Source organism: Pleurodeles waltl, chromosome 3_1, assembly GCF_031143425.1.
Source record: "Pleurodeles waltl isolate 20211129_DDA chromosome 3_1, aPleWal1.hap1.20221129, whole genome shotgun sequence".
In the NCBI taxonomy this organism is placed as follows: domain Eukaryota; kingdom Metazoa; phylum Chordata; class Amphibia; order Caudata; family Salamandridae; genus Pleurodeles; species Pleurodeles waltl.
The window spans coordinates 935,145,986-935,163,233 of record NC_090440.1 but is presented as its reverse complement, the minus strand read 5'-3'; the positions used below and the strand labels follow the sequence as shown (position 1 = coordinate 935,163,233).

The 17,248-nt window shown below is 41.9% G+C and overlaps 1 protein-coding gene across 3 annotated transcripts in view; it reads left to right on the top strand.

Annotated features, from left to right (window-relative positions):
- Positions 1-17,248, top strand: part of STK40 (serine/threonine kinase 40) — a 354,611-nt gene that overhangs the window by 121,132 nt on the left and 216,231 nt on the right. For all 3 annotated transcript variants that reach the window (XM_069223947.1, XM_069223948.1, XM_069223949.1), the window contains exon 5: positions 15,676-15,819. In XM_069223947.1, the coding sequence (XP_069080048.1) occupies positions 15,676-15,819 (144 nt within the window). The remainder of the gene's footprint in view (positions 1-15,675; positions 15,820-17,248) is intronic.

Genomic DNA, 17,248 nt, shown 5'->3' with positions numbered 1-17,248 from the left:
AACAAAAGGTCCTTCTAAGTGGGTAAGACTAAGTCCCCCACACCAGGAACGACCCTGCTGCACAGAAATCCATTAGTTTCATTTAGGATAATGAGATCCCATGCGACTAAACTCCTACCACGTCTATCGGCAATGTACCAGACTGTATCCTTGACTAAAGCACAGAGTGAACAAGAATGTGTTATTGGGGACTCCAGTGCTGAAGTAGGCTAAACAGTGTGATATAAAAAGTAAAACAAGACCGTAGAACTGGTTATTTGAAAAATAACAGTACGAAGCCGAATAAAAAAGCATTTAGAGCAAAGTGCACAGAGGCTCTAAGCTGCGAGCAAAGGAATAAAATACATCCAGGGCAAAGTGCACGAAGGCCTAAAGCTAACGCGCAAAGGATACATGAAACTAACCACACTACAGTTCCTCCTGTGCTGCCAGTCATGGAGCGATTGTTGGAGTCGAGATATCGATACAATTGTGAGTGCAGAACACCATATTCAGCTTGTATCTCTGAGAAAGACCTCAGGGTACCAGTCGGGTGCACATCTCCCAGCAGGGAGCTTCTGAAGTGGTCACCTCCCCTAAAGCCTTCCAGTGCTGCTTCTACAGGGAAGAGAGTCACCTGTCCAAAGGAGGATTTAGCCTGTCAATCTCCAGTGCTGTCCGATTTGCTGATTGGAGGACCGCCACACATCTGCAGCCTCCTTTGTTAAAGGGGGTTCTAGACAGGTGTTACTTTCCATATAAGTATTGTATCGGAGGACCTTCTTGGCCCATAGTTCAACCACATATGCGGGATCTGTTTGTAAGCCTATCTGCACTGAATGTGTTCATTGATAATGATAAGGAGGTGGTGGGCAGCCTTGTAATGGGGATTGGGATCTATCATCGCAAGACCTCCATCGTAGGTGGATTTATAACAGTTGGCTAGTGAAACTTCAAAAGAACCTCCCTTTCGTAGAAGGGTGGCAGACAAGCCATAAGGGTATGCAGGAACCTGTGTGGGAGGGAAAAGGCATAGGTTTGTAGTGCTTATAGGGTTTTTTGATGAATAATCATTTTCATAAGGCCAACCCTTCCTAGTTTTGACAAAGGCAAGGGCATCCAGTGTTGAGCATCTTTGCGTGTTTTGATTATTAGAGGTAAGATAGTATAAACATGTGCCACTTCATCACAGTGTGCATGTTACATTCCCAAGTATTGTATGCTATATATGTTGACCATCATTACTGAATTTACCCTTTGATATATTTGTCTTTGACTTTTTAAATGTGGCTGGTTAATAGTTTTCATTGAATTTTCTTCATTGATACTAAAGCTATTTTTAATTATTTGTTGTCTGTTACTTTGTTAATTAACCTTTTGTGGTCAAGGGTTCTAAGCAATTTTAATCAATCCATTTATTCTGAAGGCTTTGAGGAGTTAGGATCTATTCCTTACCTATCCTAATTCCATTCATTTTGGATTAACAAACTGTTTGTGCCTAGTTTATGCTCTGTTGTATGCTCTGTTGTATGCTCTGTTGTTTGAATAACATGATTCTATCAATGAATTATGCATGTTTATTTCTGTTTGTGTCTAATGTACAGTGTGTCTTTCATGAGGCTTTTAACTATGTTTTTTGAGCTGGCACACAATAAGCCAATATAAGTAAGAACTAAAAAATAAATTGCATAGCTGCCATACAGAGCAGAATGTGCTTCTTAGGCTCTAAAGAAGTTTTCGAATATAGATCTTAATTTACAGAATTAATTGTTGAATTTTTGAAATATTACACCCGTTTAACCAGTCAACTTGAGGTTGACCCAAAGGTAATGAAATACAAAGCATTAATGGCCATAATGCACATTTTTATGGGCGAGCGCAAAGCGCTCCATCTCATTCTGTAATCTCTTTGGGCTTCCAACCACACCCATGTCACGTCAGTCACTTTCATTGGTTTGTGGACTTGCCTTTTAAAATCCGCTTGCTTTCATTTGTGAAAGGCATGCATAGGTCATGCCTTTTCCAGTGTTTAGCCCACCTACACAGCACCGGTAAACTACTAAAAACATACGAGGCTCGATGTTTTCAGCATGGTGTCCGGACTACTTTATCTGTTTATTTTCCACACAGAGCTATCGTGCTGCATTTTGTTTTAGGTTATGAATTTGCAGAAGAAAGTTGGATCCTTGTTAGGTCAGGACACATATCTACCTATGCATTGTAGAAGACTTTTTTCCAAGATAATTACTGTTAGGCAAAAATTGTTTAAGATGCAAAGGATAGTGTCTTGCGTGTCATTAACAAAAGCCATGTTTTTTTAACTCATGCTTTGGAATTTTGCACAGCACAACTTTGACTTTGTGGAGTAATGGGCTCTGCCATTTCCATTTGCTCTCAATATTGAGGCAACTGTATGCGAAAAATTCTAGAAAGTTCCCCACACATTTCCATTTGAGCTATGCCCTAGTTTGGGATACTGATTGTGTATGGACTAATGGTCCGAAAAATGCACGATTATGGCGATCAGAGATTAAAAATGCCAATATGAAGTACTTTCTATCTCCAGTGTTAATGAAAGGCAGAAAATATTTAAGTCCACTTTTAAAAATAAAAATTAAGAACTCTGAAAGAAGCTGGTAAATTTATAAGTGATCACCTGAATAATTTGGTCTGTTTCAAAGTTTTTAACAATATTAATGATGCAGCCTGATGGTTATGGAGTTTTCTGACCTTTTTATTTATATGTTTTTTTCCTGGGAAATAAAACAAAGAAATTATCTTGGAGGGGGCTTTGAAGGCAAATGAAGAAAAACCTGAGTGAGAGAGAAAGGTATAAGGTTTTTGTGAGCCCTTCTTGATTCGAAAGTGAGGAAATGGTAAGGACTAGAGGTAAAATTCTCAAGTGTCAGAGGAGGCATAGCAATGGAAGATGGAAGCTTTAGGACTAGTGACTAGTGCAATCCACCTGAAATGGAACCCGCAATTAATAGTCTTAGCCAATTGTTTTATTATTCCTTTTTCACTTTTTTTTTTTTTTTAATGGTTTGTGTACTAACTGCACTACTTTTCATCCACCTCAGAGCTCTTCAAGACCCCAGAATGAGTAAGAAACCGAGGTAGAGTAGAGTGGGGTGAAAATTAAAAATGCGACAATGGGATCAAAGGGTAGTGCATGGTTTAAGTTGGCAATAAGGAAAGCGGCATAGTGAGTGAAGGGGACAAGTGGAAAATAACTTATCCTGCCTCTTCTTAATTGATATGTTAATGTGCAGAACTGAGAGCTAAGTGAGATCAGAAACAAGTTCAAAGGATAGGGACTGCCAGTTACTTACTTCAACCATTTCCCTAACAACCATCAAATTGTGTGAGGCCAGACCTTAAATTTTGATAGAAAAGCCCAGCCAGCATGCTGAATTTGGTTCTTGCACTCGTCTGTCTGGCCCGCCTGGCATAGCCTGCAATTGCTCTAGTGCTGTCTCTAGGTTGCATGGAAGAATTCTCTGACCCCCTAGTGGCCTAGGTTGTATAGGATGGGTGTCTAGGTTGGGAACACAGTAGGAATGTAATGGCAGTTGAACTAGAAACTGGGATAAGAATTATCTTATAATCGGAACAATTGAAACAAGGAATAGGAATAGGTAGTCCTGAGGCTGATCAGACTCTCACTGCGGACATTAGAGGCTCCACAATAATCCTATCACCAGCCCAGATAGAACTCTCTAGGATGGAAAATAGCCCCTCTTTTCCCCTGTGGTCAGAGCATGGAGACCTGCACTTGGGGAGCTAGTAAGGAGAGCATGGTTTATGAGATCAACCCAGCCCCGGAATTAAAAGGTACCACAAACCGCGGGTCTACTCCCCCCTGTCCGGGCATTTGAACCGACTATGCCAGGCTCCGACCCAAATGGGGTGAGTAACACCACGGGTGACAATGAAGTAAATAATCTAACTGAGGCCAGTCTAGCCATGATTGAAAGGGGTACCAAACCTCCTCATGGCACTTCATTTGCAAGAGGGTACTTTACGGCCAAAGCTTTGCAAGTTAAAATAGAGGGTTTAGACACCGTTCTTAGTTGGAACATTGCAGAATAAAATGGGTATCCCTGAATGGGGCAAATTTATAGATGAACACAAAATATGCCTCTTCCAAGAAACGTGGGCACTGGAGCCCAAATATAGAATTGGTTTCAAAAGCTATTGGGTCCCAGCAACCAAGGCGATCTCCGGGAGACCCTCAGGCGGGCTGCTCATATGGCTTAGCTGCTCCCTCAAATGTCGGGTTGAAATAGTAGATATGGGCTGTCCCGATCTGATGGGCTTATCAATACCATCTCTTAAGGAGAAACCGCTCCTAATAATTAACATCTACAACAGGAGCTTGGGCAGCAAATATGAGTCAGACGCTTTAACTATTTTAGACAGTTTTCTTTCCTGCAAAACCTCTTCCCATTTTATTCTTATCGCAGGGGATTTTAATATTACCTTTGAGCCCTACTCGTTGGCCCAGGAACTATATGAAGAAGAGGATGCTTATTGGGGTATCCCCCAACTTGTGTCAAGCAAAAGACCAAAAATGAACAGTGTAACCAAGTCGTGGACATTACACTGGCACATGGTCTCCGAGCCTGTAATGGTCGCTCCCGATCGGATGTTGACCTTCATGGTGCGGAGCCCAGAAGAGCCAGATAGATTATATTTTGCTTGACATTCGGTTGTGGGGGTCACATGGCTGACATGAAGATTTTAGAACATGAGGAAAGTGATCACAAGCCACTGATTTTATCGGTTAGGAGCCTATTACCTCTAACTGAAGCTGCTTGCCCTAAGATTTTCGAACAGCAGCTTGCACTGACAAACAACAGACGAAATGTCAAATGGGAATTTGCGAGCACTGATTCGGGTACCATGATATCCTTGTATAGCCAGTTGGCCGACCACATGGAGCGTATGCCCCTGCTTTTAGAAGATGGTGGAGGGCTTATAGCAGCCCACACATCATTATTTAATTCTTTAAAATATCTTTTCACCAAAGAAATTGCTAGTAAAGCAACAAAAAAGTGTAATGCAGGGTGGTTTAGTGCGGCATGTAGGGAAGCACAGCACAAATCTACTGAGAGCTCTAAGAGGGGGCCAGGCAGAGCACATAAGACAAGCAAGGAAAAATTACAAACAAGAACTTAGTAGAGCCCGTAGGAGATGGGATGAGTTTAGATGGGCTTCTCTTTTGGAGTCTGCAAAAGCTAATGATACCTCGAAATTCTGGAAACTGGTGGCCGATGCTAGGGTAGAACAAAATCGTTTGCCCGGTGCTTCAGTACTCCCTGTAGAGTGGGACAGATCATTTTGGCCGATTATATTCAGGGCCTATAGATGTTACTACCAGGGAACTGAACCATATTATGACCCTTGAGACTTCCCCGATCAAATTCACCCTGGCAGAAACCAAGGCTGCGATTGTCTCATTGAAATGGGGAAAGGCCCCAGGCCTTGATAAAATCCCAGGGGACCTGTACAAGACAAGTCCGGATATATGGGCCCCATACCTGAACCTGGTCTCCAATGCAGTAGCTGCAGGAGCGCCTATCCCGAGCTCCTGGAAGGGAGCGGAGATAGTTCCTATCTTTAAGAAAGGCATCCCCTCTGACCCTGCCAACTACCGTCCAATTGCCTTACTTGATAATTTGGGGGTTTAAAATAGGATTGGCTAGGGTTAGGAAGAGCTTCTTATTGGCCGGTAGGGCTATAAAAGACAAGGATTCAGGGCGTCTCAGCCCGGGCGTCGAGGCAAAGGGCGGAGAGGACAAGGGCAGCTGTCTGTTTGGGCCTGTTCGGGACAGGTAGGGACTAGGGCCAGAAATGCTGCCCAATTCATATGTCCCGAGGAATGGTTTCCACCCCAACACATCCCTCAACATGCAAACGCATTATCTGCAAAGATATCCAACTCATGCATCACAAACTGACCACAGACATATTGCATTGCCCCACCACCCAACACAATACCCTACATACAACACATATACACATACCCCCCATAACTACTACAGTCAAACACCTTCATTCTCACAGCAAACACTACTCTGTCCCCTCCCACTAACACTACCTGCCACCACCCACACAATACAAAACTACAACATACAATTCTCTCAGTTTCAGTCTCCCAGATACACACTCTCTGCTCATACTAACCAAAAACACGATCCGCTGTTCACTCCACACAGACCGCCTGTCTTCATAACAATGCCCAAACCCTGCCTTCAAACACATCATCTACAAACACTCTTCCCCTCTCCTCACCAATTACACACAACCATACAATCCCCACATTTCACTCCACCACACATATTACCCCTTCCGGTCATCTCAACTAATACTTATTTCCCTGACACACACCCATCACCTCTTACACACCTCATACATTCATCTCCAAAACACATCAACACCCCATCTAACACTCAAATTCCACTTAGCAGCACTAACTCACATACAAATCCCTCACCAAAAACAACTACACCAATAGCCCCTCTCATTCTTCCACAAAAACAATACCGACCACAAACATCAGCACATCAAAACAACACAAACTTACATTACACTCAGTCATACCCACTCCCACCCCCAGGACTACACAAAGGATACAAATTCCATCCTATCTCCACCCCTATCCCCCCCCCCACTCTTCACAAACACCTACCACAAGCACCCCATCCCAGCAACCTTCATTCACTCGCCTCTCCTCCATTGCACAATTTAGGGCTTTACATCATGATCCACATGCTCCTCCACCACCCCTAACCCATACTCCATCCACACTAAACAAACGCAAACAAAATAAAAAACATGCCACTCGTAGCAACCTCGCATCCCCTTGTTTGTTACATAATAAAACTACCCTACAAAAAACACTACACTCCTCATGGCTCTCTCAGCCACCAAGTTCACCACCCACACACACAGACCCAACAAAATGCCTCCTTAACCTGCTGGAAGAGGAACACTATGTTGAACAGCAAGACTATTGTGAGCCTCAAACAGTTATCAAAACTAGCAACACTCCTGCTTCAAGCTCACATTATACTACTTACCCTTCTACTAAACAAAACAACACTACCACTAACACACCCTATCTAAACTGCCAGCTCATAAATGCTCGATCACTCTAAAAAAAACAAGCACCACATCTACGACCTGCTCACAGACACACAACCTGACTTACTATTCATTACGGAATCCTGGTTGGGAGATGACATGGCACCAGTGTTGCACGAAGCCCTTCCTCCGGGCTATCAAACCATCACACAAAACCGTATAGGCAAGAGAGGAGGTGGACTAGCTATTATATTCAAACAGGCAATAAACCTCAGTAAAACAGACAACATCTCCATACAAGGTTGTGAAGCCCTCCTTACCAGATGCCACCCTACTCCAACTTCCTCCTGTAACTTTCTCCTCCTTTACAGACCTCCACCTAACAACTCCACTTTCCCTGATGCTTTTCTTGACACAGTCTCAAACCTTATTATACTATACTCCAATCTATGCATTCTTGGGGATCTAAACATTTGGTTTGACAAACCCAATATGCCCCATCCAAAAGCTATCACCACTGGCCTACTCGCATTGAACCTACATCAGATTGTACACAATCCCACACACATCGCTGGTCACATCCTAGATGTAATTTTTGCTAAGCCTGAACTTGTTACTATTCATAGCATCACACCAACCACCTGGTCAGACCACCATCTGATAACTTTCCGACAGACAACTCCACAAATCAACACACCCCACAACCACTTACATACATACACCTATCGACCATGGAGCAAACTCAATTTGGATCACTTAGAAACACAACTAACAGCAAACACAGATCTAGATACAATCAATTCTGTACCAAAACTTTGAGTGGCTACAGGAAGCTTTCGATGTCCTAATACCACTCAGAAAAACTAAACATGACAAAAGAAAACCAACACCTTGGAGAAACACAGAACTTAAAAAGATAAAGCAACAAATCAGAAAGTTGCAGCGGACCTGGCTCAAAACAAACAGTCAAGACAAACTGCAGCTACACAAACTTAACAGGCTATACAAATCATCAATCAAAAAAGCTAAAAAAAAAAGATACTACTCAGACCGAATTCTAAATGCTCAATCTACAACCAAGGAATTTTATAAAATTCTCAATGAATTTCGAAAACCCACATGCATGGAAGGAAGTCATCCCACCACTCAAGATTTCACAAACAAATTGGCAACTCACTACACAACCAAGGCAGACACATTGGACTCCTATTTAAAACAGAAGAAAACCATCAGCACCAGCCCCTTTACTAAAATACCCTTTAAGAATAAACCATCCCAACCTCTACAGTCTTTCAAACAAATATCCCAGGATGAATTTATGGATTTGGTCAAAGCAAGCAGACCTTCTGGTTGCCCTTCTGACCCTTGCCCACCACAAATCTTCAAGAACATCCTGCTATCAACTTCTGCTGCCACACCTGTAAGAAGAATCATCAACAACTCTTTAACTTCAGGAACTTTTCCTACAGACCTGAAAAAGGCATACATACGACCATTATTAAAGAAAACAAACCTAGACCCACAAGACCCCAACAACTACAGACCTATCACAAATGGACCTTTCCTGGGCAAATTGATAGAAAGAGCAGCATTTGCCCAGATGTCACAATTCATTGAAGACAATTCTATACTTTCAGACTTCCAAACTGGATTCTGCCCAGGAAGAAGCACTGAATCGGCACTCATGGCAATCTGGGACGATCTTAAAAACACAGTCCACCGAAATGGAGTTGCTGCACTACTTCTCTTGGACCTCTCAGCTGCCTTCGATACGGTTGACCATGACATCCTAACTCAGACTCCACGAAGCCGGCATACAAGGGATTGCTCTCGACTGGATTACTTCCTATCTCCAAAAAAGAGCGAATATCATCCACTCGCCCCCCTTCTCGTCCAAACCCTACCTCACAAAAACAGGGGTCCCCCAAGGGTCAATCATCTCACCTTTGCTTTTTAACATCTACATGATATCTTTACCAGAACTGATCAATGATTTCCATCTCACATGCTACAACTATGCAGATGACACACAAATACTACTTCAATTAGAAGACCCCAAAAACATTGAAAACTCGCAAATCTTCAGTTGCCTCAGAGCCGTTGATCAGTGGATGACCTGGAGCCATCTCAAACTAAATACCTCCAAAACAGAAATACTCATATGTGGTGACTGGAAAAATTATGACCCTCTGTGCGTCTGGCCTGACGATCTCGGACCACCTCCTCAATTATCCAAGGAAGTGAAAAACCTAGGAATCACCATGGATTCCAAGCTAACTACGAATACCCAAGTAGACAAATTAGCACGCACAAGCTTCATCAACTTAAAGACTTTACGACGCATCTTCCCCCACCTCGGATTTCCACACAAGGTGCAAGCTACTATCTCACTTGTATTATCCAAACTGGATTATGTCAATAGCCTCTACTATGGATCATCTATATCTGTTATGAAAAAACTACAACGTATCCAGAATTCCGCAGCCAGGCTACTACTATATATAAAGCCGCAAGCCCACATCTACCCTGCCTTGAGAGCACTACACTGGTTACCCGTTGCCAGAAGATGCACTTTCAAGCTGCTTTGTATCACCCACAAAGCTATACATGGAACAAGACCGCTTTCTATCAGAAAGAAAATTACCAAATACATCCAACAAAGAACCCTCCGCTCAAGACTGGCACCCCGCCTTAGAACACCACCATACAAGAAAAAGACTGTAGGTGGTACATCCTTCTCCGTCCAAGCAAGCCAAACTATGGAATTCATTACCCCCAACTATAAGAGCCACAGATAACTTTCTTGTTTTCAGAAAACTACTCAAGAGTTGGCTCTTTCCTTCATAACCACCTTTTTCAAACAACTATGAACTGCATATGCCTATGTGGATAAATATTTTTTCAGATTATATGTATATTTCTATTTATTTATAGTTTCTTTGGAAAATATGTATTGCTAGTGTCATAACAATAAAATACACACACACTCTTTTAAACCTGTCTGACTAAGTATTTTTTACCCATGATTCTAATTATGTATTGTATGTGCATATGTGTGTGTATTCGTGTGTGTGTGTGTGTGTGTGTGTATATATATATATATATATATATGTGTGTGTATATGTTGTTTCTGTGCTTGGCATGTTTGTGGATCATTGCATGGCTCCTGGTTTTTTTTGGGTTGTTATACTAGATATCTATGAATTTCTGCTCTCATTTTTCATCACTATTATGTCATGTCTCTATCAAACTATCCTCCATTCTCACTCTGACTCATCCCAAATCCCTTCGACCACTTTCATCTCCTAAATATCTCTGCCTAAACTCTTCCCTCCACCTCCACATCTAACTCACCAAACCTCACTCTACCTCTGTGACCTCCCACACAACCCTACTAAATTCTCCTGCATTCATCTCACCCTGCTACTATGCTCTCCCTAACCCTTCCAAATACTCTTCCCCCCCCTCCACCCATCCCAAGCCTTTGGATTGAGTAAATGAAGGATATACTCCCAATTAACACTTCTGGATTTCTTTCCTCCTCCACCCCTCCATTACTCCAGTCAATCTAACTAACAAACTCTCATATCCGCGGCTCAAATTAACTCATAATAATACTAAAACTGTACTCATTATTAAATGATACTAATCCATCACTAATTCTTGTTGGGTTCCGGAGTAGCGTGCTACTCATCAAAAACCGCTTCGACGCCTCGTCAGGGGTAGTAAGCGCTATATAAATACGATTACAATACAATACAATGATAATTTCCCAAAACGTTTTGCTAAGCAAGTCCTGTTTCATCTCGAAGAATGGATTTCAGAAACCAATGCCATCTCCAACTTGCAAGCATGGTTTAGGCCAGCAGTTAGTACCATAGACCAAGTCTTAAGATTTCTAACAATCAAATGGAAGGCTCTGGAAATAGGAGGGGGCAACCTGTTTGTGGTCTTCATTGACCTTAGAGCCGCATTTGATCTGGTCCCCAGGAACCAGTTATGGCTGACATTAGCCAACATGGGCATCCCAAAGGGTCTTTTGAAACTTATGGTCCGACTACACGAGAACACCTATGCACAAATTAGGAGTGGCAAGGATGGCGATTTAACAGATCCAGTTGCCATCGAAAGAGGAGTCAGACAGGGCTGTGTCCTAGCCCCTACCCTTTTCCTCCTATATATAAACAACTGCATTAACTATCTAGCAAACTGCACCAATGACTCCCCTAAGTTGGCTGGGACTAAAGTGCCATGCCTGCTTTATGCGGATGACACCATCTTGCTGGCCAAAATACCCATGGGAATCCAAAATCTGGTTAACCAGTTCTGTGCATTTTGCAGAGATTATGGGCTGGATATCAACGCCAAGAAAACCAAACTTATGATATACAGTACTCCATACAAGAAGTCAAAAGCAAATATAATGATGGATTCAGTCCCTTTGGAGTGGGTAACAGAGTACGATTATTTGGGCATCAGATTATCAGATAAGGGTAGCTGGGATGCAGCCATAAGAAAAGGGGCACTCATTATTAGCCAAAGAAGCGGAGTGCTAGAACGAAAGGCTAATACTGTAGCAAGTCCCCCTCTGATTCTTATCTCTGAAATTTATAAAGTCCAAATTCGTGCTGCTGCCCTATACGGAGCAGAGCTCTGGGGTTCACACAGACAATTGGATACCCTCCAAACCAAAGAAAACAACTTTCTCAGACACATATCCAGGCTAGGGAAGGGCACGCCGATGATTCCCCTAAGATTAGACCTGGGTATAAACAGCATCAAAGACACAGTATGCTTAAGGCCACTTCTATATTGGGTTCGACTTTGGAAAACGGAAGAACTTGAGCCCTTCAGGATAGCATTCAAAGATCTTACTCCACCATTCCAGGGATGGGAAAAAGTTTGTTGGTTGAGGAAGATGAAAACTGCCTGGGTTAAGATGGGTTTCTCCCATTATTGGGAAAATCCTGAGATGATTCCCGCTAACGCCAGATTGCTGATCAAAGAACGATATTGGGGAAAAATCCACGAGGAGCTTTTTCACTGTAATGGGCCAGGTCGGCTGACAGCAGAGTTTCTGCTGGTCAAACACGAACCTTGGCCTGAAAATTTCTTGGACCTCCCTATACCAGCACGTGCCCGAGCCTTATTCCTTCAGTTCAGGTACGGAACACTAGCAGTGAACAGCTTTACGGCCCGCTGGCCGATTAATAGTCCCATGTCTGACAAATGCATAAACTGCCACTCATGCAAGGAAACTCCTGAGCATGTTCTATTTTTCTGCCCCCTGTATAAACGTCCTAGAGGAAGGTGGAATATTCCCCTGTGTAAGGTATTGCTATTACAAAATCGAACTAGTGCCTACAGACTATGCAAATGATAGCTCTGTTTCTAAATATCTGTCAGCAGCATGGTCAATTCGTAGCAGGACTACCTTAGACCCTAGTCTACTGGCTGAAGAGAGGTTCAACAGCTAGTGGACTAGGATTTTTAGGCAGCTAGGGAATTTAAATATAATTATCTGTGTCGATTTATCTATGATACCAGATTTTATTATTGTCTGTGTTTTTAGCGGATTTTTTAATCTAAACCGATTCACAGTATTTCAGCACACAGCACTTTGCAAATGGTAAGATTTAATTCCCCTGATTAATTTATTTAAGACACAAGGCTATCTCTATGGTACCTTTTCAAACGTTCGGTATCTAATTTTCATAAGCACGAAGTATTCTATGCAGTATTAGGAATCATTTTGTATGTATAACTTGCTCTAGAATAGTCTATATAGGTATCATTAGAAATGTTTTGCTATATCACCTGCTTTAAATCGATTCATAGTATCCTAGCACATAGCACTTTGCAAATGGTAAGACTAATTGCCCTGAATAACTTACCTAAGACAGGAGGCTTATCTTATAGTACCCTTTTAAATGCTTGGTTTTAAATCTCACAAGTCCGAAGTATTTTATGAAGTATTACGAACCACTTTTTAAGTAGAAATTGCTCCGGAATAGTCTAGTGTATTAATTGTTACTGCTTTTCTCTTTTCGGGATGGTTATGATTTTTGTATTTTCTTGTATGTATGGTTCATTTTTATGCTTTTTAATGGTCTAACTTCAGACCGAATAAACTAATAATAATAATAATGGCAGTTGAAATAAATAACGTTTTTTGTTTTTCAAAATAGACTTTAAACCAGTTATTCTTCACTCAAACTTGATGCATAATCGTGGTCTGCTTTCCTTACTGGAGATCACATTTTACTGTGTGATTCTGATGGTATTTTAAAAGGCAACCACCAGGTGACCACCCTGGTACATTCCTTTTGATATCGTTAAATTAAACAGTTATCAGCACTGCAGATTTGTGTAGTTTAGCAGTTAGCTGTACCCTAAATACTTTTGATTTTGGGGACCAAATGATCATCAGATGTGGTGACTGGGAAACACCAGATATATAAATGATGCTTCATTAAAATGGTAGCTCCCACAATGACATGTATTTGATTATTTTAAAACCGCCTTCGTCCAAGGGATGTTCCCTTGCACCTGTGATTCCAAAAAAAGATAATGATGTGCTGTTATTTTTTATTTCTTTTGTACTTATTTCACTTAGTGTATTGATTGAGTAAACATGATTGTGAGGGATGTTACATAAATGGAGTATAATTTCATATAACCTTTTAAATCACTGATATCAATGTGTTGGATAACTCAAAGTCCGAATTATCTGTAAGGAAATGTCTCCTTGGCATGGTTACCCCCTGATTTTTTTGCCCTTTGTTGATGCCAGTTATGATTGAAAGTGTGCTGGAACCCTGCTAACCAGGCCCCCAGCACCAGTGTTCTTTCCCTAAACTGTACCTTTGTATCCACAATTGGCACAGCCCTGGCACTCAGATAAGTCCCTTGTAAATGGTACCAAGAGCCCTGGTGCCAGGGAAGGTCTCTAAGGGCTGCAGCATGTCTTATGCCACCCTGGGGACCCCTCACTCAGCACATGCACACTGCCTCACAGCTTGTGGGGAGAAAATTACTAAGTCGACATGGCACTCCCCTCAGAGTGCCATGCCCACCTCACACTGCCTGTGGCATAGGTAAGTCACCCCTCTAGCAGGCCTTACAGCCCTAAGGCAGGGTGCACTATACCACAGGTGAGGGCATATGTGCAAGAGCACTTTGCCCCTACAGTGTCTAAGCAAAACCTTAGACATTGTAAGTGCAGGGTAGCCATAAAGAGTATATGGTCTGGTAGTTTGTCAAACACGAACTCCACAGTTCCATAATGGCTACACTGAAATCTGTACCAAACGCCTGGACCAGGCACTGCAACCGCAGGCCCCAGGACCAGAAGGAACCCCAGCTTCAGTGCAGGAGTGACCATCAGGCGCCCCTCTGCCTAGCCCAGTCACTGACTGGCCCGAGAAGCCCCCTTGTCCCCTGCCTGCACCGCTAGAGTGACCCCCAGGTGCCTCCATTGAAACCTATACAAAACCCGACGCCTGCTTTGCACATTGCACCTGGCCGCCCCTGTGCTGCTGAGGGTGTGTTTTGTGTGCCTACTTGTGTCCCCCCCCCAGTGCTCTACAAAACCCCCCTGGTCTGCTCTCCGAAGACGCAGGTACTTACCTGCTGGCAGACTGGATCCGGAACACCCCTGTTCTTCATAGGCGCCTCTGTGTTTTGGGCCCTCCTTTGACCTCTGCACCTGACCAGCCCTGTGTTGCTGGTGCAGTAACTTTGGGGTTGTCTTGAACCTCCAATGGTGGGCTGCCTATGTCCTGGAACTTGAACTTGTAAGTGCCTTACTTACCTGAAAAACTAACCATTACTTACCTCCCCCAGGAACTGTTGATTTTTGCACTGTGTCCATTTTTAAAATAGCTTATTGCCATTTTAACTGAAACTGTGTATGGTACTGCTCTAATTCAAAGTTCCTAACTTACCTATGTGTGGAGTACCTTGCATTTTATGTATTTACTTCAAATCTTGAATCTTGGGGTTCTAAAATAAATTAAGAAAATATATTTTTCTATATAAAAACTATTGGCCTGGAGTTAAGTCTTTGAGTGTGTGTTCCTCATTTATTGCTTGTGTGTGTACAACGAATGCTTAACACTACCCTCTGATAAGCGTACTGCTCGACCACACTACCACAAAATAGAGCATTAGAATTATCTAATTTTGCCACTATCTTACCTCTAAGGGGAACCCTTGGACTCTGTGCACACTATCTCTTACTTTGGGATAGTATATACAGAGCCTACATCATCCATTTGTGAGTTGTTGAATTCTAAACTGCTGTGAAAATATTCAGTCCTTTAGTTGCTGTGGACTGCTTTAGCTGTGTGTAACACAGCATGTTTCTGTTGTTCACCTTGTAGAACTGCTTTGAGTTAATTTAGCTTTAACTCCTAGGTTAGCATGTTATGAGCATCTTCTTCTTTTTTTATTTTTTTTATTTTAAAGATGACTTTGAGTTGTAACCTCATCCTTTCAAATGGCACAAACATTGCCTACTGTATTTGTTTAAATTGATGGTTTATTTGGAGATAATACATTAAAAACCAGTCTTAATATCTTAATGTTTTTGTCCATTCCTTCAAGATCCTTACTTTAGAGGAGCGCAGTGACAAGAGTATAGAAACGCAAGAGGAACGTCAGGGCAAGATGCTGCTGCACACAGAATATTCTCTGCTTTCTTTACTGCCCAATCAAGATGGTGTCGTTCATCACCATGGACTCTTCCAGGTAGGATAACCTTTCAGTCTCTACTGTTGGTGATTTCCATGTTAAATGTTCATTCTATCTTTTTCTGGTGTTTTTTTAAAGTAGCACACTGAGCACAATCTTAACGGTTTATCCCCTAGTTTATGCACAGTTGCCATGTTATATTGCATCACCAATGGTATAGATGATCTTTACACAGTAACATAAACTGTGACAAAAAGGCTTGTACATGACTAGTAAAAGCGAACTATAAGACAAGCAGGTGGCATATACTAGGTGTGTAGAAGATATAGAAAGTGTCTGGTTTTGGGATAGCTCAGGGATAAGCAGATGGGTTGTGTAAGGGATCAGTGGGGAGATAGAGCAGATGCTGTAAATGTGACAGGCATATCAGGAGGAGTATTAGATAGGAGGAGTAACGAGGGTAGAGCAGTAGGAGGGTGATGTCGATAGAGCTAGTGGTTGGAAGAAGGGTGAATTGACACATGTAACCATTAAATTCAAGAGTTAAATTAGAAGGAATTAAATTAGTATTCATCTCTGACTGATGTAGAGAGTTGAATTAAAAGTTTGGATATCCTAGTACTTGTAAAGAGCGCACTTATAGCTTGGAAGCAATGGAGTATGCTGAAGATGCTTGAACTCATTGTATGATGCTGATGGATACAAGCAGGTGTGAGCAGCATGGTAGGTCTTGTGTGTTTTAAATCTCATCCCAAATTTCATCAGGTTATATTTAATTCTCATTTCAGTGGGGATCTCTTCCATTAACAGAACATCAGTTTGCTATTTCGTTCAGATGGAGATGAAAAATGAGTTTTCAGTAGTTTACTCAAGTGCACGAGGCTCAGCTGGGTTCTTATTTAGGATGAAGGGAGTTCCACATTTTGGTTGCATCTCCAAAGTGTTGTTTCAATGCTAGATATGCTTTGATCTTGGAGATATTCATTTGCAGTGTCTTTGCTTTTGAATCCCTGCTGTGCACCAGAGATGGTGATTAGGAGTTTTGCCATGAAATGTGTAGTTACCATATGAATTTTATTGTGGCACAATTGAAGCCAGTGCAAGTCATTCAGAATTGGTGAAATTTGCTCAGATTTGGTCTTGGAGATTATCATGTAGGATGATCAGTTCATTCAGACACTTCAGAAATCTTTCACTGTAATATGGATGCTCTGTTGGTTGGAGAAGCCAACTCATTTATTTCCACCTGCAGTTTTCCTGTTAAAATTATGGTGTCTGGGAACACTGAGAATAATAATATAAGATTTAAGGTAGAAACAAGTTCTGTTAATCCATATATATACAGCAAAATAATTCCCATGGAGCAGACCTCATAGAGTAGTTTTTTTAACCAACTATCAGCAATAAGTCATACTAAGAAATGAAAAAATAAATACTCTTTGGAGTGTACTTGCTTAACACTGTCATTATATCGGCACAACACCCT